Source organism: Lactuca saligna, chromosome 4 (genome assembly GCF_052625555.1).
Source record: "Lactuca saligna cultivar CGN05327 chromosome 4, ASM5262555v1, whole genome shotgun sequence".
Lineage (NCBI taxonomy): Eukaryota > Viridiplantae > Streptophyta > Magnoliopsida > Asterales > Asteraceae > Lactuca > Lactuca saligna.
In genome coordinates, this window is record NC_136420.1 from 255,358,099 (window position 1) to 255,371,758 (window position 13,660).

A 13,660-nucleotide genomic window follows, 5' to 3' on the forward strand; every position below is an offset into this window, starting at 1 on the left:
CAACAGAAACTCCTACCAAGAAAGAAAGAAAAAAAACTACTGGAGAAAAGAAGAAGAAATATTGTTGGCAAAAACTTGGCTACAAATTTCAGAAGACAACATTATTGGAATTCAACAACGTGATAAAGAATTCTGGCGATGAATTACTGTGTACTACGAAAAAAGCAACACGTCGAACGTTGCAAGAACTCAAGCCAACCTCAAAACGCATTGGCATTACATGAACCCATTTGCAGTTGCATTTAATCAAATGTATATAATGTTGAAAAGTCAACGCCTCAGTGGATGGTCTGAGGACGATCTCAAAAGTGGAGCTTTTGAGCATTATCATGATGGATATGGCACAAACATATTTGGAATATCCTTAAAAATGAACCGAAATGGAAATGTTCAAGCACTGCATCTGGGGCATCTATGTCTTCATCAAATACATAATCTTTCATTAACCTGGATAATGATGAAGTTACAACTCGTCCAATTGGTAGGAATGCAGCTAAAAAAGCAGCAAAAGGGAAAGCTACCAATTCCACTTCGTCATCTAGTAATAAGCTTGATGAAATACTTGAAATATATATAAAAGAAAATAAAAAGACTTTCGAACGCTACCAAAACTCTTTGGATATGAAGAAATTTCAATCAGTTTCATGGATCCCAGTACCATGTCGTAAGATGGACATGAAATTTGGAGAAATCATTGTGACAAAATTAAAATAAAATACAATATGAAGTAAAATTTATATTTTAGATATTATACTTTTTATTTAGTGTATTATTTGTAACTTTTAATTTCTAAATTGTAATCTTTAACTAATAGTTAGTAATTGCAACTTTGAATTTTTAATTAATGTAATATTCTAGTTTTATTTATTAATATTATTTAAAAAAACATTAAAATGATAACATCGAATCCATTGAACTTTTAATAGTTTAATAGAGTGTAGAATTTAGGCTGTGTTTGGCGCGCCACAATTAGCTGATAAGCTAGCTTATTTTTCGAGCTTTTTTATGTTGTCGTGTTTGGTAAGCCAAAAAGTAACTGATAAGCTAGCTTTTTGAAAAGCTACTTAGACTAGTTTTTTAGGAGTTTTTTTAAAATTTTCCAAATACACCCATTAATTAATTATAAAAACACATATTCTTACATGTCCTTTTATATAATTTTATATATTCCAGCTAGTTTTACCAAATGTTATTTTTTATCAGCTAACTTTTTATTTAATAGTTAGCTTTTCAACCATCAGCTAGCTTTTCAGCTAACAACTAACTTTTTAGCTAGTCCGCCAAACATATCCTTAATAGGTTGAATTGTATAGTTAGTGGAATGCTGATGTGATAATTCATTGAACTTTGAAGTGTTCGAAGCATTGAGGATGATCTAATAAAAAATCTAATTTGAAAAATATTTTTGAATTTGTCAAATATTTTTTTTAACTTATTAACTTAAAAAAAAAAAAAAAAACAATCCTAAACGTTAAATCAAAAATAAACAAACCCAAAAATCGAGGAAACAATTACGGAACCCCGATAGGGCATCAGTTCGGTAGGGTTGAATTTTCCAGGTACTTTGGTTTTTCCGCAGATCCCTAGTTTGGAGGGCTCGTTCCTACCTGCCTAACACCGATTTACCGGTTTCCGAGTATCAGGTGACTTTCTTTTATGCGAGTCCAAAGTAACCACCTCTCCAATCTCGCACTGAAATCCGACCGCCGACCACCAGCTGACATCCGGCGACCACACAGTCCACACGTATCTCTTTTTTCTTGTACATTCTTCCTCCGATATCGCTTCTCACTTGAGTCACTCCGCGCATATCACTCCATCTCTCTGTTTGCGCTTTCAGAATCTGATCAAATGACAACCAACAAAGGTGAATATAATCGTCTAAACTTACTAATTGTCTCACAACATAATCCAATCTTCTTCTCTTAGGTTAAATTTGGTATTCAATTTTCATCTTGGAACTTGATTGATTTGTTTTTCTTTTAGGTTGATCAAAGAGTTTGACTGTGAAATCAAAAAGGAGGAAAGTAAAAATCCTCAAACTCAAGCAATTAATGGTAACATCTACCGGAACTTGCCATGGTTCTGCACTATACTTGTTGATATTAACAAAATTCATATAATTTCTTATGGGCTCTTTATTTGTGAAGTGCTCCTTTATTAGCTTCAATATGAATGTATGTTATACTTCTTTAATCCATCTCATTTTACAGAATGGTTGTATCTTTGCAGATCAAAGAGCTGAATTCGTTGCAGCAAACAGGGTAATAATTTTATATAAGCTTCACTTCAATATATTGATAACTATTGTTCTGATAGTCAATATTTTGTGAAATCAGGTAGAACTCAAGTCAAAAGTAGAATTGCTCAAGAACTAAGCAGTTTCTGTTAGCATCCCCCCTGTTTCAATAAAAAGTAAGTCCAAATTCTTTTTGCTAGTTTTTGGTGTGGCCTTCTTGGGTCTTGTATGTAAAAGTCAAAAAGGCTTAATGCAAGAAATGGCAACCTACTTTCATTTAGTTGTTTATCATAGCATCCTACTATCATCATCTTTTTTTTTATGGCATTGTAGTTTGAAAAATCTATCCAGTTATAACATTTTACTTACAATTTTTTTTTTATTAGGACATTTTATTTTAAAAACTTAGTAAGTGAAAAGGAAGTGAAAAGGAAACATAACAATTTCAAATTCTTGTTACACAATTAAATTAAACTAAAATTAAAACAAACAAACCAAAAATAAAGTAAAATAAACCCAAATAAAATAAAAGGATAAACTATTCATCATCTTCATCATCATGTGCTCCGCTAGTTCCGGCTCCATCTCCACCATGATTTTGATATTCACTCCACATTGATCGGATAGTGATTTCCCAAGTAAGGTGGTTGCTCCACAATCAAATATCTAACCAAGTTTTCCACCGTTCCTCCGATCCAATTGACACTCAAAGAAAATTGATCAAAATAACTCGGCATATCCCCTCTAAAAGTGGCACCTCCCATGGGTGCATAGGTTGTCCTCGGTCTCCTCTTTCTTTCACATTTCTTCTCCCTCTCGCCCTCTGTTGGTGTTCAGGTTCCTCTTGTGGTTGCTCGATATCCTCATCATTACTATGTGGAATGCTTCAATGTGACCCCATGTTGACCACTACCCGTATGGTCTCAAGATAACTCAAAGAAAATTCATCCCCCTCCTTAAAAGTAAGAGTCCTTGTAATCCCGGGAATGATTACTCTATAATCGTGCTAAACGGGTAACAAAATGGCCACCACAAATCGGGCCCCGGGACGAGAATTAACCGCGTGCTCGGCTAAGTATCGTGTCAAGAAATAAGGAATGTTGCAACAGATTCCCGGTTGCAAAATGGTCCATAAGAAGAACAAATTGATTTTGGTAACTTTGTCCCCATGCTTTTTGTGATGAATAGAGAAGGTGATGAGTCCGTGGATCAAATGATGGATCGGGGATTTTATGTTGCTTTCCGAAGAAACACCCGAGTTGAAAATTACAGAAGCAATGTTACCCCAAAACCGATGCCCCAAAATTCCCCCAGAATATGTCCATGCAGCTTCCGCAAAAATGCCGAAAATACTAGAGTCATTGTTTCGTGGGCCTCATATAAACCCATCCTCGATGCAAATTCAACCAAACTGCATTCCCGATATTCCACTCCTAACCGAAAAACCAAAGTGTGAGGGAAGTTTGGGTCTTGCACGTTATCTTGGAATACTACCGTGGAGAAAATTTTGACACATAGCTCCTTGTAAACTCTTTTTTGAATGGCTAATAAATTACTCCACACTTTGCATGTGAATGTAATCTCATTCCTTACAAGAATTTTAGTAAGAAATGGGTTCAAGCAGTCAAGAAGTTCCACTTCCCTTAGACCGGAAGGAGTGCGAGGGATGGTTCTCTCACTTTTGGTGGGCTATACTCTTCTATCCCTCACTCTCCTTTCCCTCACCTAAAAGCCAAGGAGTGGGAGGGAAGCCCTTCCCTCACCTTTTTTTAATTTTTTTTTAATAATTTTTAAATTAATATCAAACATAAAATTTAATTAAAAATAAAAAACATTTCATTAAGTAAAATAAAAATTACATTAACCCTAATATTTAAATAAGTAGAAAAAAAAATCTAAAAAAAAAAAATCAAACAAACTACAACATAGTAAAAATTATTAATTAATATCCTAATTTTATTTAAACCTAGATATGTCACTCGGAATCATCGTCTTCGTCCTCGCCTAGATCATCTGCATCATTCTCCCCAGCGTCACTCTCGTCGTCGAAATCTTCACTCTCGACGAACATATCAGAATCCTCGTCTGATTCGTCAAGCAAATCATCATCGTAAGATAACTCTTGCGGGGGCTGAACATGAGCCCTATAAATGTGCTCCACCAAATCAGCACGAAGGGCCTGATGAAAGTCGCGATTGTGTACTTCTCTTCTGTTCACCCAATACTCTTGTGTACCAACGGCTACTCCTTCGATATTTGGCAAAACTTCATTTTCATTATATCGGCATATCGCTCTTCCTTCGTCTTCAAGAATCATATTATGCAATATGATACATGCATACATTACGTGTTGCAACATTTTCACCTCATATGACCTTGCCCCGACCTTTAGTACTTGCCAACGTCTCTTAAGTACACCAAATGCTCGCTCCACATCCTTTCTAGCTGACTCTTGCGCCTCTTTAAACTTTTTCCTTTTCGGATCGTTAGGACATGTAAACGATTTCACAAAAATAGACAAATAAGGATATATACCGTCAGTAAGGTAGTATCCACGCTTATATGCTACCCCATTTGCTTGAAAAGGTACATCGTGTGACTTTCTAAGGTAGATATCGTTGAATACAGGCGACTAGTTTAGCACATTAATGTCATTGGTTGCACCAGCTGGACCAAAGAATGCATGCCATATCCAAAGATCATGTGATGCGATAGCCTCTAGAATAATCGTCGGCTCTTTGTGGTCGCCTCTCATGTACTAACCACGCCATGCGTTGGGGCATATGACAAACTCCAATGCATGCAATCGATACTACCTAGCATTCTAAGGAATCCATGTTTGCCTTCATGTACCGTATACAATTGGTGGATATCGTTGATAGTTGGTTTGCGCAAATATCGTTGCCTGTAAACCAAACAGATCGCTTTGCCGAACTTGTACACAGAGTCCCTCACAGTACGCTCTAACATTCTAAAATACTCGTTCCATTTGTCTGCGCCCATGCCGTATGCTAGCTGACGAATTGAAGCCGTGCATTTTTGAATGGGCGAGAAACCTTTTTTTCCCCTTGCATCCATTTTCCATTGGAAATATGGAAAACGGCCTTCCAAATCGCCAACAATACGTAAAAATAGTTCCTTCCTCATCCGGAACCGACGTCGAAACTTTACAGCGTAGACGGCGTCATCTGCAAAATAATCTTCTATAAGACGATCCTGTCCGGCTTCGTGATTTCTACGTAACGGCGACTTTCTTAGGTTAGGTCGTGCACGTAATGTTTCACCAAGTCGGTTTTCATAGTATGCAACCGTTTTCGCCATGACGGAATCGATAAACTTAGTCTCCTAAACTGTCGTCGAATCGGATGATGAAGATGATGACGTTTTGAGTAATATTTTTAAGAAAGAAATATAGAGAAATATAGATTATGGTTTAAAAAATGATAGAATGTGTGAGTATTTATAGATTATGAAAAGGAAAGGAAAAAAGAATATATATATATATATATATATATATATATATATATATATATATATATATATATATATATATATATATATATATGTTAACGGCTATATAGCCGTTTGAGTATAAAAAAGAAAAAAAAAATTGGATGGCCAATAGTTGGAAGAGAGAGAGAGAGTGGGACTCTCTCCCCCCGGTCCATTCCCGCGGTTCCTTTCCCGCACCCATGGTGCGGTGTGCACAGGTGCGGGATCGGTCCCGCTCCTTCCCCGCTGAACCACTCCGTCTGGCCTTAGCTTGTTCCAATTGATTGTTGGTGCTACCGCGAACTCTCGTTTATGAAGGCCATCCCAATCGGTTGTTATACCGAATAAGCACCTCATGGGAAATGTTGGTTGGAAAGGTATAGAATGGGTGTAAGTTGGCAATTCCTCCTTGACCTTCATTAACATTTCTCCTAGGAGCCATATTCCTGCAAGAAAAATTATAGAAAAACAAAACCAACAACATAGCAACCTTTAAATATTAAGCAGAGCATAAAATAATTATGATTTCCAGTATTCACGTCGTGAGTTGTAGAACTCACGTCGTGAATATGGTGCGAATGCAATCGGTTATAATCCCAAAATTGAACCAATTTCCAAACAAATTAAGTGTAGATATCGCATATGGTTTTTGTCTAGTAACAATTTTAAGCACATATTAGGGACTTGCAAGATGAAATTCGAACATAACTATGAATAATTTCAAATTTTGAACTTATTATAACAAACCTTAACCCCTAAATCTAGTAAATCGGTCAAAAAAAGAATTAGGAACATAAATATTTACCTTAAATGAGTATTACTTAAGCAAGAAGATAGATGTGGTAAGAAAAAGTCGAAATCGAGTGTAGGAGGACCAAGGTTACGAGTTCACTTCGTAAGAATTGAATAATGGAAGTAAAATGAGTTCCTTGTTTCTTTAATCTATGTTCCCGTGAACTTCAAAGTTCACGTCGTGAGTCCTTAGGTGGGCTAAAAATTTGGGCCAATTAATGATACCACGAGGTGGGCTTTTGGGCCACGAGGTGGTGTCGAGGTTTTGCATAAAAATGTCTATTTTACTATAAATTTTTAAATTTGTGTTGCCCTTTAATTTTTAAGAACCCCACACTTGATTTTTTTAACCATTTCCAAAATAATTAAGATGATTAGTTGATTAATTATCCTAAAAACCAACTAAAAATGCAAAACTACACTAAATGCAAAAACCAAAAGAAATTCAAACCAGACTCGGGTTGCCTCCCGAGAAGCCTTTCTTTTTCTTGGAGTCATAAGCCAGACTCCGTTCCGCCTCACGTTGAATCTTTCGGAGTGTACATCACCAATTGCACATTTTGCTCTTTCCACCTACTTTTGTACGCCTGAACTCGTCTAAGATAAGCCTTTTTAGAATTTTCCTTTTTAGCCTTTGCATTACTTTCTTCGAGCTTTCTTTTAACCCCTTTATTCCCCTGAAGTTTATTTTCCACTTTTCCTCATTCTTTAGCTCTATGGGAACCATCTTTTCATCCAAAGTTAGTATTTTTTCCTTAAAAGTAACCCCGTCTTCATCACTTGATAAGTCTTCTCTTTCCTCACTCATCCAAGAAGTTGGATTTTTATAAGCAATTGCTTCGAAAACAAGTGGAACAGAAGCTCTTGGTTTGGTGCATTTAACTTGTTGAATTGACTTAATTTCTTCTTCCATAAGCTTCTCCAACTCTTCAAGTTCATTCTTTTAATAAATGTTGAAAACTTCACCTTGAACATTATTCTCGTGAAAACCATCTTCTACTCCAAAAGTAGCTTCGTCATCTCCAACTCTCAAAGTCAGCTTGAACTCACGAATGTCAACCAAGGCTCGAGTAGTATTTAGTAGAGGGTGACCAAGAATAATCGGAACATTTTTGTCTTCTTTCATGTACATTGCAACAAAGTCAATTGGAAAAACGGATTTCCTAATTTTTACCAAAATATCTTCTACAATGCCTTTAGGATACGTCACTGAACGGTTGACCATGTGAATTGTCATTCTTATAGCCTTCAAATCCGGAAGATTTAGCTTTTGATAAAACGAAAAAGGCATTAGATTTATGCTAGCTCCAGAATCAACTAAAACACAAGTCTTCAAATTGATCCCAAACTCACATGGAAGAGTGAGACGTCCAGAATATCCCATTTTCTTTGCTAACTCTCCCATAATCACCCTAGAACTCTGCTCACTAGGAATCACCTTGGAATTCTCTTCTAGTTGTTGACGAGTATTGATTAAATCTTGTATGAATTTGGCATATTCAGGAACTTTGGATAACGATTCAATAAAAGGGGTATTGATTGGAATACCCACTTGCTTCATAAACTTCAAATGTTCCTTCTCCAGTGGATGGATATTAGCTCGGGACGGAAACGGAAGCGGTGGACGATAAGCTTGCACATTGGCTGAATTTTTCTGTTCAGACCCTCCCCACGTTGTGAGCTTTAAAGGCTCACGTCGTGCGCTCCATGTTTCAGCCGAATTTTTCTCTTCGAGTTTCGACTTCTTTGGCCTTGGGCTGGACTGCTGTGGCTCCACTTCTAAAGCTTCTAAGAACTCAGAAATAGCATATTCTTCAGTTTCAATCACCATGCCATATGATTGAGTCTTTTTGTCGGGAAATTGTGGAGATAATCTGTCATTTACCAAAGTCGCTAGTTGACTAAGTTAGGCTTTGAGATTTGGATCGATGCTTGATGATTTCTTAATAATGCTTGCTGCTCAATCATCATAGCATGTTGATCTTTCATCATGGCTTGTTGATCCTTCATCATCAACCTTTGATCTTTTATTGCTGCATCTGGTTCATCATGTCTCTTTTCTTAAGCCTCCATAAAACGAGTTAGCATGGTCTCTAAGTCAACTTTCCTTTCAACTGGTGGGCTTATTTAATTAGCTGGGCAGGTTTAGTCTATTTTTAATTAGATACGTTGGGTTATTAAAATTAAACTTCATGTGTCGCACAACAAAGACAACATTAGTAGCGGGCAAACATTTCTTCTTCTCCATTTTTATCTTCATCCTCCTTTGAACACAACTGTTGGAATCGACAATCAAGATCAAAACAAGGTACAACTTCTTAGATCTTTTATGCTTCTCCATCTCTTCACCAATTCTATATAGCTTTCAACGATCTAGATTTTCTTTGGTGGATAAAGAGTAAGAAGATATCAGAAGTGATGGTGGAGATGATGTTGTCCAAGTTGATGATGATGATGATGTTTTGCTAGTTTTTAGTTTTTATGAATTATGATTAAGGATTACGAATTTAGGATCTAAGATGATACTTTTGTCTTTTTTATCTCCATGTCTTATGCCACTTTTAAAATTGATGCCTTATGCAATATAGGGTTTTTTAAGTATTCATAATTTTATATATAATTTCCATATGTTTCAATTTTTTAATACCGGGCGCTTCGTGTGCTCAAAGCGGGCGCTTTCGCTTAGCACTTAGCGCTTTTTATTCCAAAGCCTAAAGCGTTGTGGGACACTTTACGCTATTTAAAACCAAGAATATAGGTCTGTAGGCACTATAATTGGAAAAAGTAAGTGCTTGATCAACCTACACCCTACATTATATACATCCTCTCCATCTTTGCAAATCTCCATTATAAAAACGGAGAAACACTCCTATAAATCGTAGGAGCCGATCCCTATTTCTTGCAAAACGGAACTATGAGTCTCTGTAAACTTTGGTCGTTGATGGAGGGTGCTCCTACACACCCTCTGATCAACTTATTGGCCGGGTAACAGCACATACTTCATCCTTAAGATTTCCCATGGTGGAAACTTCGACAACGTCCGAGGACTTGGATTCAACCCAACTCTCATCTCCTATGTCGATTGGATAAACATCACTTATCTAGACGTGGATTTGCTAGAAAGGATTTCACATGCATTGGGACATGAAACCCGATGTAAGTGGTACTATCTCAACGATAACATGTTGTAAACTTGAGATGTTGCCGATTAATACCAAGAGTGGCATTCCTGCTTTCGTCGAGCATGTTATGAGGCATGACTTTCAATGTATCGAAGAGGTCTACGTTAAACATCTAAACCCGGTAGTGGGTCCCATATATTTCCCCGAAAATTTGATGAAATAGAAAAATTAGTGTATATTTTGGTGTCTACCAAAAAACTAAAGAAATTATTTGCATTTTGTGAACATCTGAGACATTTTTGTGAATAGTTTTAAAGATTCGACACATATAATTAGTTCAAAGATAGATGAGGTAACAAAAACATTTGATAAATATAATTAAATGGTTCATGGTATATTTTTTACAACCTTAAGCCTTGAAAAAAATAATTTATACCATATTTGACAACCTTCATCGCCGATGCACAAAATATGTGGTAACTATCAAAACCTTATACCAATAATAAGGTAAAAAAATATATGAAAAAACCATTCTCATTTATATATTTGTACATTTATCTTGCTACTCATCTGGCATTGTTGATGAGGGGACTTTTCTGTCACGCAGGGAGGGGCTCCTACTAAAATGGATGTTGGGTTGCCAGTCGATAAATTATTGTTGGAGGAAAATAATTCGTCAAAGTATGTCTTACTTACCCTTCTTTTGAAGTGCTAAAAGCAACAATAGAATTTAGAAAGAAATTATCAAAATGTTAAAACCATGAAATGATAATTACATATAGTCTCTAGTGTAGGAAAAGGAAAATAAATGCTTACATTTTTACAGGGAGGAAATCCAAGTAGTACTGGTATCAACCGGAAGCTTCAATCCTCCTACATTCATGCATTTACGCCTATTTGGTATGTGAGATGTGAAATTAATCACTATAATACTGTAGATTTTTAAAATATAATTAATGCTATATTTATTCCAGCAATAGAAGTATATCTGTATTAATTAGTTTTTTGTTTCATCATTCATGTCATAACTCAACTCTGTGTTACATACATGACTACAAATATAATTAATGCTATATATATATATATATATATATATATATATATATATATATATATATATATATATATATATATATATATATATATATATATATATATATATATATATATATATATATATATTTTGGGTGTATGCTCATTGTGATTATTTATTTATTTTTATCATGCTTAGAATTGGCAAGAGACGCACTTAACTCAAAAGGATTTCATGTTGTTGGAGGTTATATGTCGCCTGTAAATGATGCATACCAGAAAAAGGTATCATATCATATCAATTGAGTGATTGACAAATTGTTCATCATTCTTTTCTTTAAACAAATCATTATAATAATGTAGTAAAATTTATTAATTATAAATTTAATTTTTAGGGTCTCATACCCTCTGAACATCGTATTGAAATGTGCCAACTGGCTTGCAAAAGTTCCGACTTTGTAATGGTGGATGCCTGGGAGGTTAGTAATTAATTAATTAGTGGGAGGAGTAGAACAAATAATACATTTCTCTTTTGAAATTATTAAACATTGTTTCTTTATAATAGACTTGTTTATTTGGTAAAGGCTATCTGTAGTTTGTATTAACTATTTAATTAATTATCTGTTTTAGGCAAAACAAAGCTCATTTCAACGCTCATTGACTGTGTTGTCAAGAATCAGAAGCTTTTTTTGTGATAATGGGCTGATACCTAATGGTATGTATTAGAGTGCACCCTTACCCTTTTGTGATCAATCAAACTATCCTTTTCTTTATTTAGACTTTTTAGTTTAAAGTAGAATTTAAATAGAAGAAACTTTGCACTTTTTTTTTTTTTTGTTGTAATTGTAGAATCCCTAAAGGTGATGCTTGTTTGTGGCTCTGATCTACTAGAATCATTTGGCATTACTGGAGCTTGGATACCTGACCAGGTAAATAAGTAAAATGAATGCACTTTCACATGGATTCTACTTTTTATAATGGTTTTTCTTGAACATTTTTAGTAACAATTTAGTGGTCAAATTAGATATGAAGCAAAACCTATTTATTGAAATATGCCCATAAAGAACCACAAATTGTTTTCCTTTTCCTTTTAGGTGAGGAGTATATGCAGAGACTTTGGTGTAGTTTGTATCCGCAGAGAAGGTCAAGACATTGAGACAATCATCTCACGTGTTGACATCTTGACCGAATACAAGGTAACCAACACGGGCGTTTATGTCATTTCACCAATTTTACCATCATATTCTTGATTCTATCGATTTTTTGTATCTGAATCATGCAGAGTAGCATCCAAGTTGTTGATGAAATAGTACCAAACCGTATTAGCTCAACTTTAGTAAGGTAGCCACCAAAATCCTACATTATATATATATATATATATATATATATATATATATATATATATATATATATATATATATATATAGGCCTAACATGAAGCTTAATTTTGTTTGTTTATGTGATTATAGAGATTGTGTTTCACGGGGTTTATCTGTGAAATATTTAACGTCAGATGAAGTTATTAGTTACATTAAACGAAACAAACTGTATATCAACCCCATTGCCTCACAACAACAAAGTTTGTAGCTAATGATATTTATAAAGGAATTATCCAATAAAACTGTCGACGATTATATTTTTGCTGTAATAAAAACCTCTGCTCAATTTATTTATGAGCCTTACTGAGTTCATGTATATCATTTTTGTAAATCGATATTTTTTAAATGTATGAGTAAATCGAGTGAAATAGACGTAAAGGAAAAAAAATAGAAACTTGAAAAGTGTTTGTTTAAATACTTACTTACAATGGTCGATGTTTTACTTTTAATAAAAATCTCTCATAATAGCAAGTTAGCAACTAAACTTTTTTAGATTATTGTTTCGTAAGTTTTTATCTAATTAACTAGCTAGTAACAGAAAAATGTGATAATACTATTTGTTCAAACTAAAATTTTAAAATGAGATAAAAGGACATTTATGTGTGGATACATTTTGATTTTTTCCGTCTTAGACCTTAATTTTGTTTCTCAAAAGACTCAACTTTTATTAGTTCTCTTTTATTTTAGCTTTTTAACCGGTTACCAATTAGTAAATTGAGTTTATTCCATATATTTTGCATTTTATTCCGTTTTAGATCTAATACATTTTTTGTTTTCAAAATAAACCAAACTTTAACACATTTCTTGTTATTTTATTAATGGAGTCGGTTACCAACATGTAATCCTGTATCACTCTAACTCACGTCCTAAGCATCGATCACCAATAAAAATAATTGATTTTAAACCCTAGGTCATGTTTCTGTTTCTTCTTTTTGTATACATGCTCCTCTAAAATTGTTTCATCTTGAAGCATAACATAAAGAAATGTTGAAATGAAATATTGTTTCATCTTGAAGCATAACATAAAGAAATGTTGAAATGAAATTACAATGAAATTACAATATTGTGAGGAAGAAGCTCTTTATTTATCTTTTGTCCTTACTCCTTAGGGTTTTTTTTTCACAAGATTGGGTATGTTTTCAAAGCTTGGCCTAATACTATTTTTACAAGGTCTGATGATATGTTTATTTTATGGAAAAATGACACATACGACCTATGAACTTTCTAGTGTTTACCATTTTAGTCACTTAACCTTTTTAGTGGTTTTATGAGGGAACAAAGTGTGTTGCAACCTAGCAATTTAGTCTCTTTTACTTATTATACCCGGTAACCATGCCACATCATCCCGATTTGACACATCATCGATTGACATGGCGAAATTGTATTTACGTCTCGGACCCAAACTACGTCGTTTTGGAATATGAAACGTAGAGTCCACAATCACACTACTCCACCCCCGCCTCCGTATAAAATGTTAAGCTTGTGCCCTAAAATGGCACAATTCGTAACCTGCTTATCCTAACTGCACCGTAAACTTCAATACCAATCGCAAAAATGATGCCTTCACGATCATCTCCAAATCACGGTTGGTCACCCAACTATAG

At 34.7% G+C, this 13,660-nt stretch overlaps 2 protein-coding genes across 4 annotated transcripts; one reads left to right on the top strand and one right to left on the bottom strand.

Annotated features, from left to right (window-relative positions):
- Positions 1 to 1,493: 1,493 nt before the first annotated feature.
- Positions 1,494 to 12,402, top strand: LOC145043494 (nicotinamide/nicotinic acid mononucleotide adenylyltransferase-like). Of its 3 annotated transcripts, XM_078992178.1 has the most exons (14): positions 1,494 to 1,559; positions 1,644 to 1,867; positions 1,987 to 2,057; positions 2,233 to 2,264; positions 2,340 to 2,415; positions 10,253 to 10,326; positions 10,472 to 10,545; positions 10,877 to 10,962; positions 11,073 to 11,156; positions 11,308 to 11,392; positions 11,527 to 11,606; positions 11,772 to 11,873; positions 11,960 to 12,018; positions 12,147 to 12,402. In XM_078992178.1, the coding sequence occupies exons 6-14, from the start codon at positions 10,271 to 10,273 to the stop codon at positions 12,262 to 12,264; spliced, it is 744 nt and encodes a 247-aa protein (XP_078848304.1). In that variant the 5' UTR covers positions 1,494 to 1,559; positions 1,644 to 1,867; positions 1,987 to 2,057; positions 2,233 to 2,264; positions 2,340 to 2,415; positions 10,253 to 10,270; the 3' UTR covers positions 12,265 to 12,402. The 3 variants fall into 3 exon arrangements, with proteins under 3 accessions (XP_078848304.1, XP_078848303.1, XP_078848302.1); XM_078992177.1 differs by lacking the exon at positions 1,494 to 1,559 and having other exon boundaries at positions 1,566 to 1,867; positions 2,214 to 2,264; XM_078992176.1 differs by lacking the exon at positions 1,494 to 1,559 and having other exon boundaries at positions 1,566 to 1,867.
- On the bottom strand, positions 4,215 to 5,560 carry LOC145040593 (uncharacterized). Its single transcript, XM_078988502.1, has 2 exons — positions 5,093 to 5,560; positions 4,215 to 4,871 (listed from the first exon to the last, which is right to left on the bottom strand). The coding sequence occupies exons 1-2, from the start codon at positions 5,558 to 5,560 to the stop codon at positions 4,215 to 4,217; spliced, it is 1,125 nt and encodes a 374-aa protein (XP_078844628.1).
- Positions 12,403 to 13,660: the final 1,258 nt, after the last annotated feature.

Excerpts from the sequence above, each read along its gene's own strand:
- LOC145040593 (XM_078988502.1), bottom strand. The coding sequence starts at position 5,560 with ATGGCGAAAACGGTTGCATACTATGAAAACCGACTTGGTGAAACATTA. Across the intron at positions 4,872-5,092 it reads ATATCCACCAATTGTATACG|TCGCCTGTATTCAACGATAT; the intron begins GTACATGAAGGC and ends GTGCTAAACTAG.
- LOC145043494 (XM_078992178.1), top strand. The coding sequence starts at position 10,271 with ATGGATGTTGGGTTGCCAGTCGATAAATTATTGTTGGAGGAAAATAAT. Across the intron at positions 10,963-11,072 it reads ATGATGCATACCAGAAAAAG|GGTCTCATACCCTCTGAACA; the intron begins GTATCATATCAT and ends TTTAATTTTTAG. Across the intron at positions 11,874-11,959 it reads ACATCTTGACCGAATACAAG|AGTAGCATCCAAGTTGTTGA; the intron begins GTAACCAACACG and ends TGAATCATGCAG.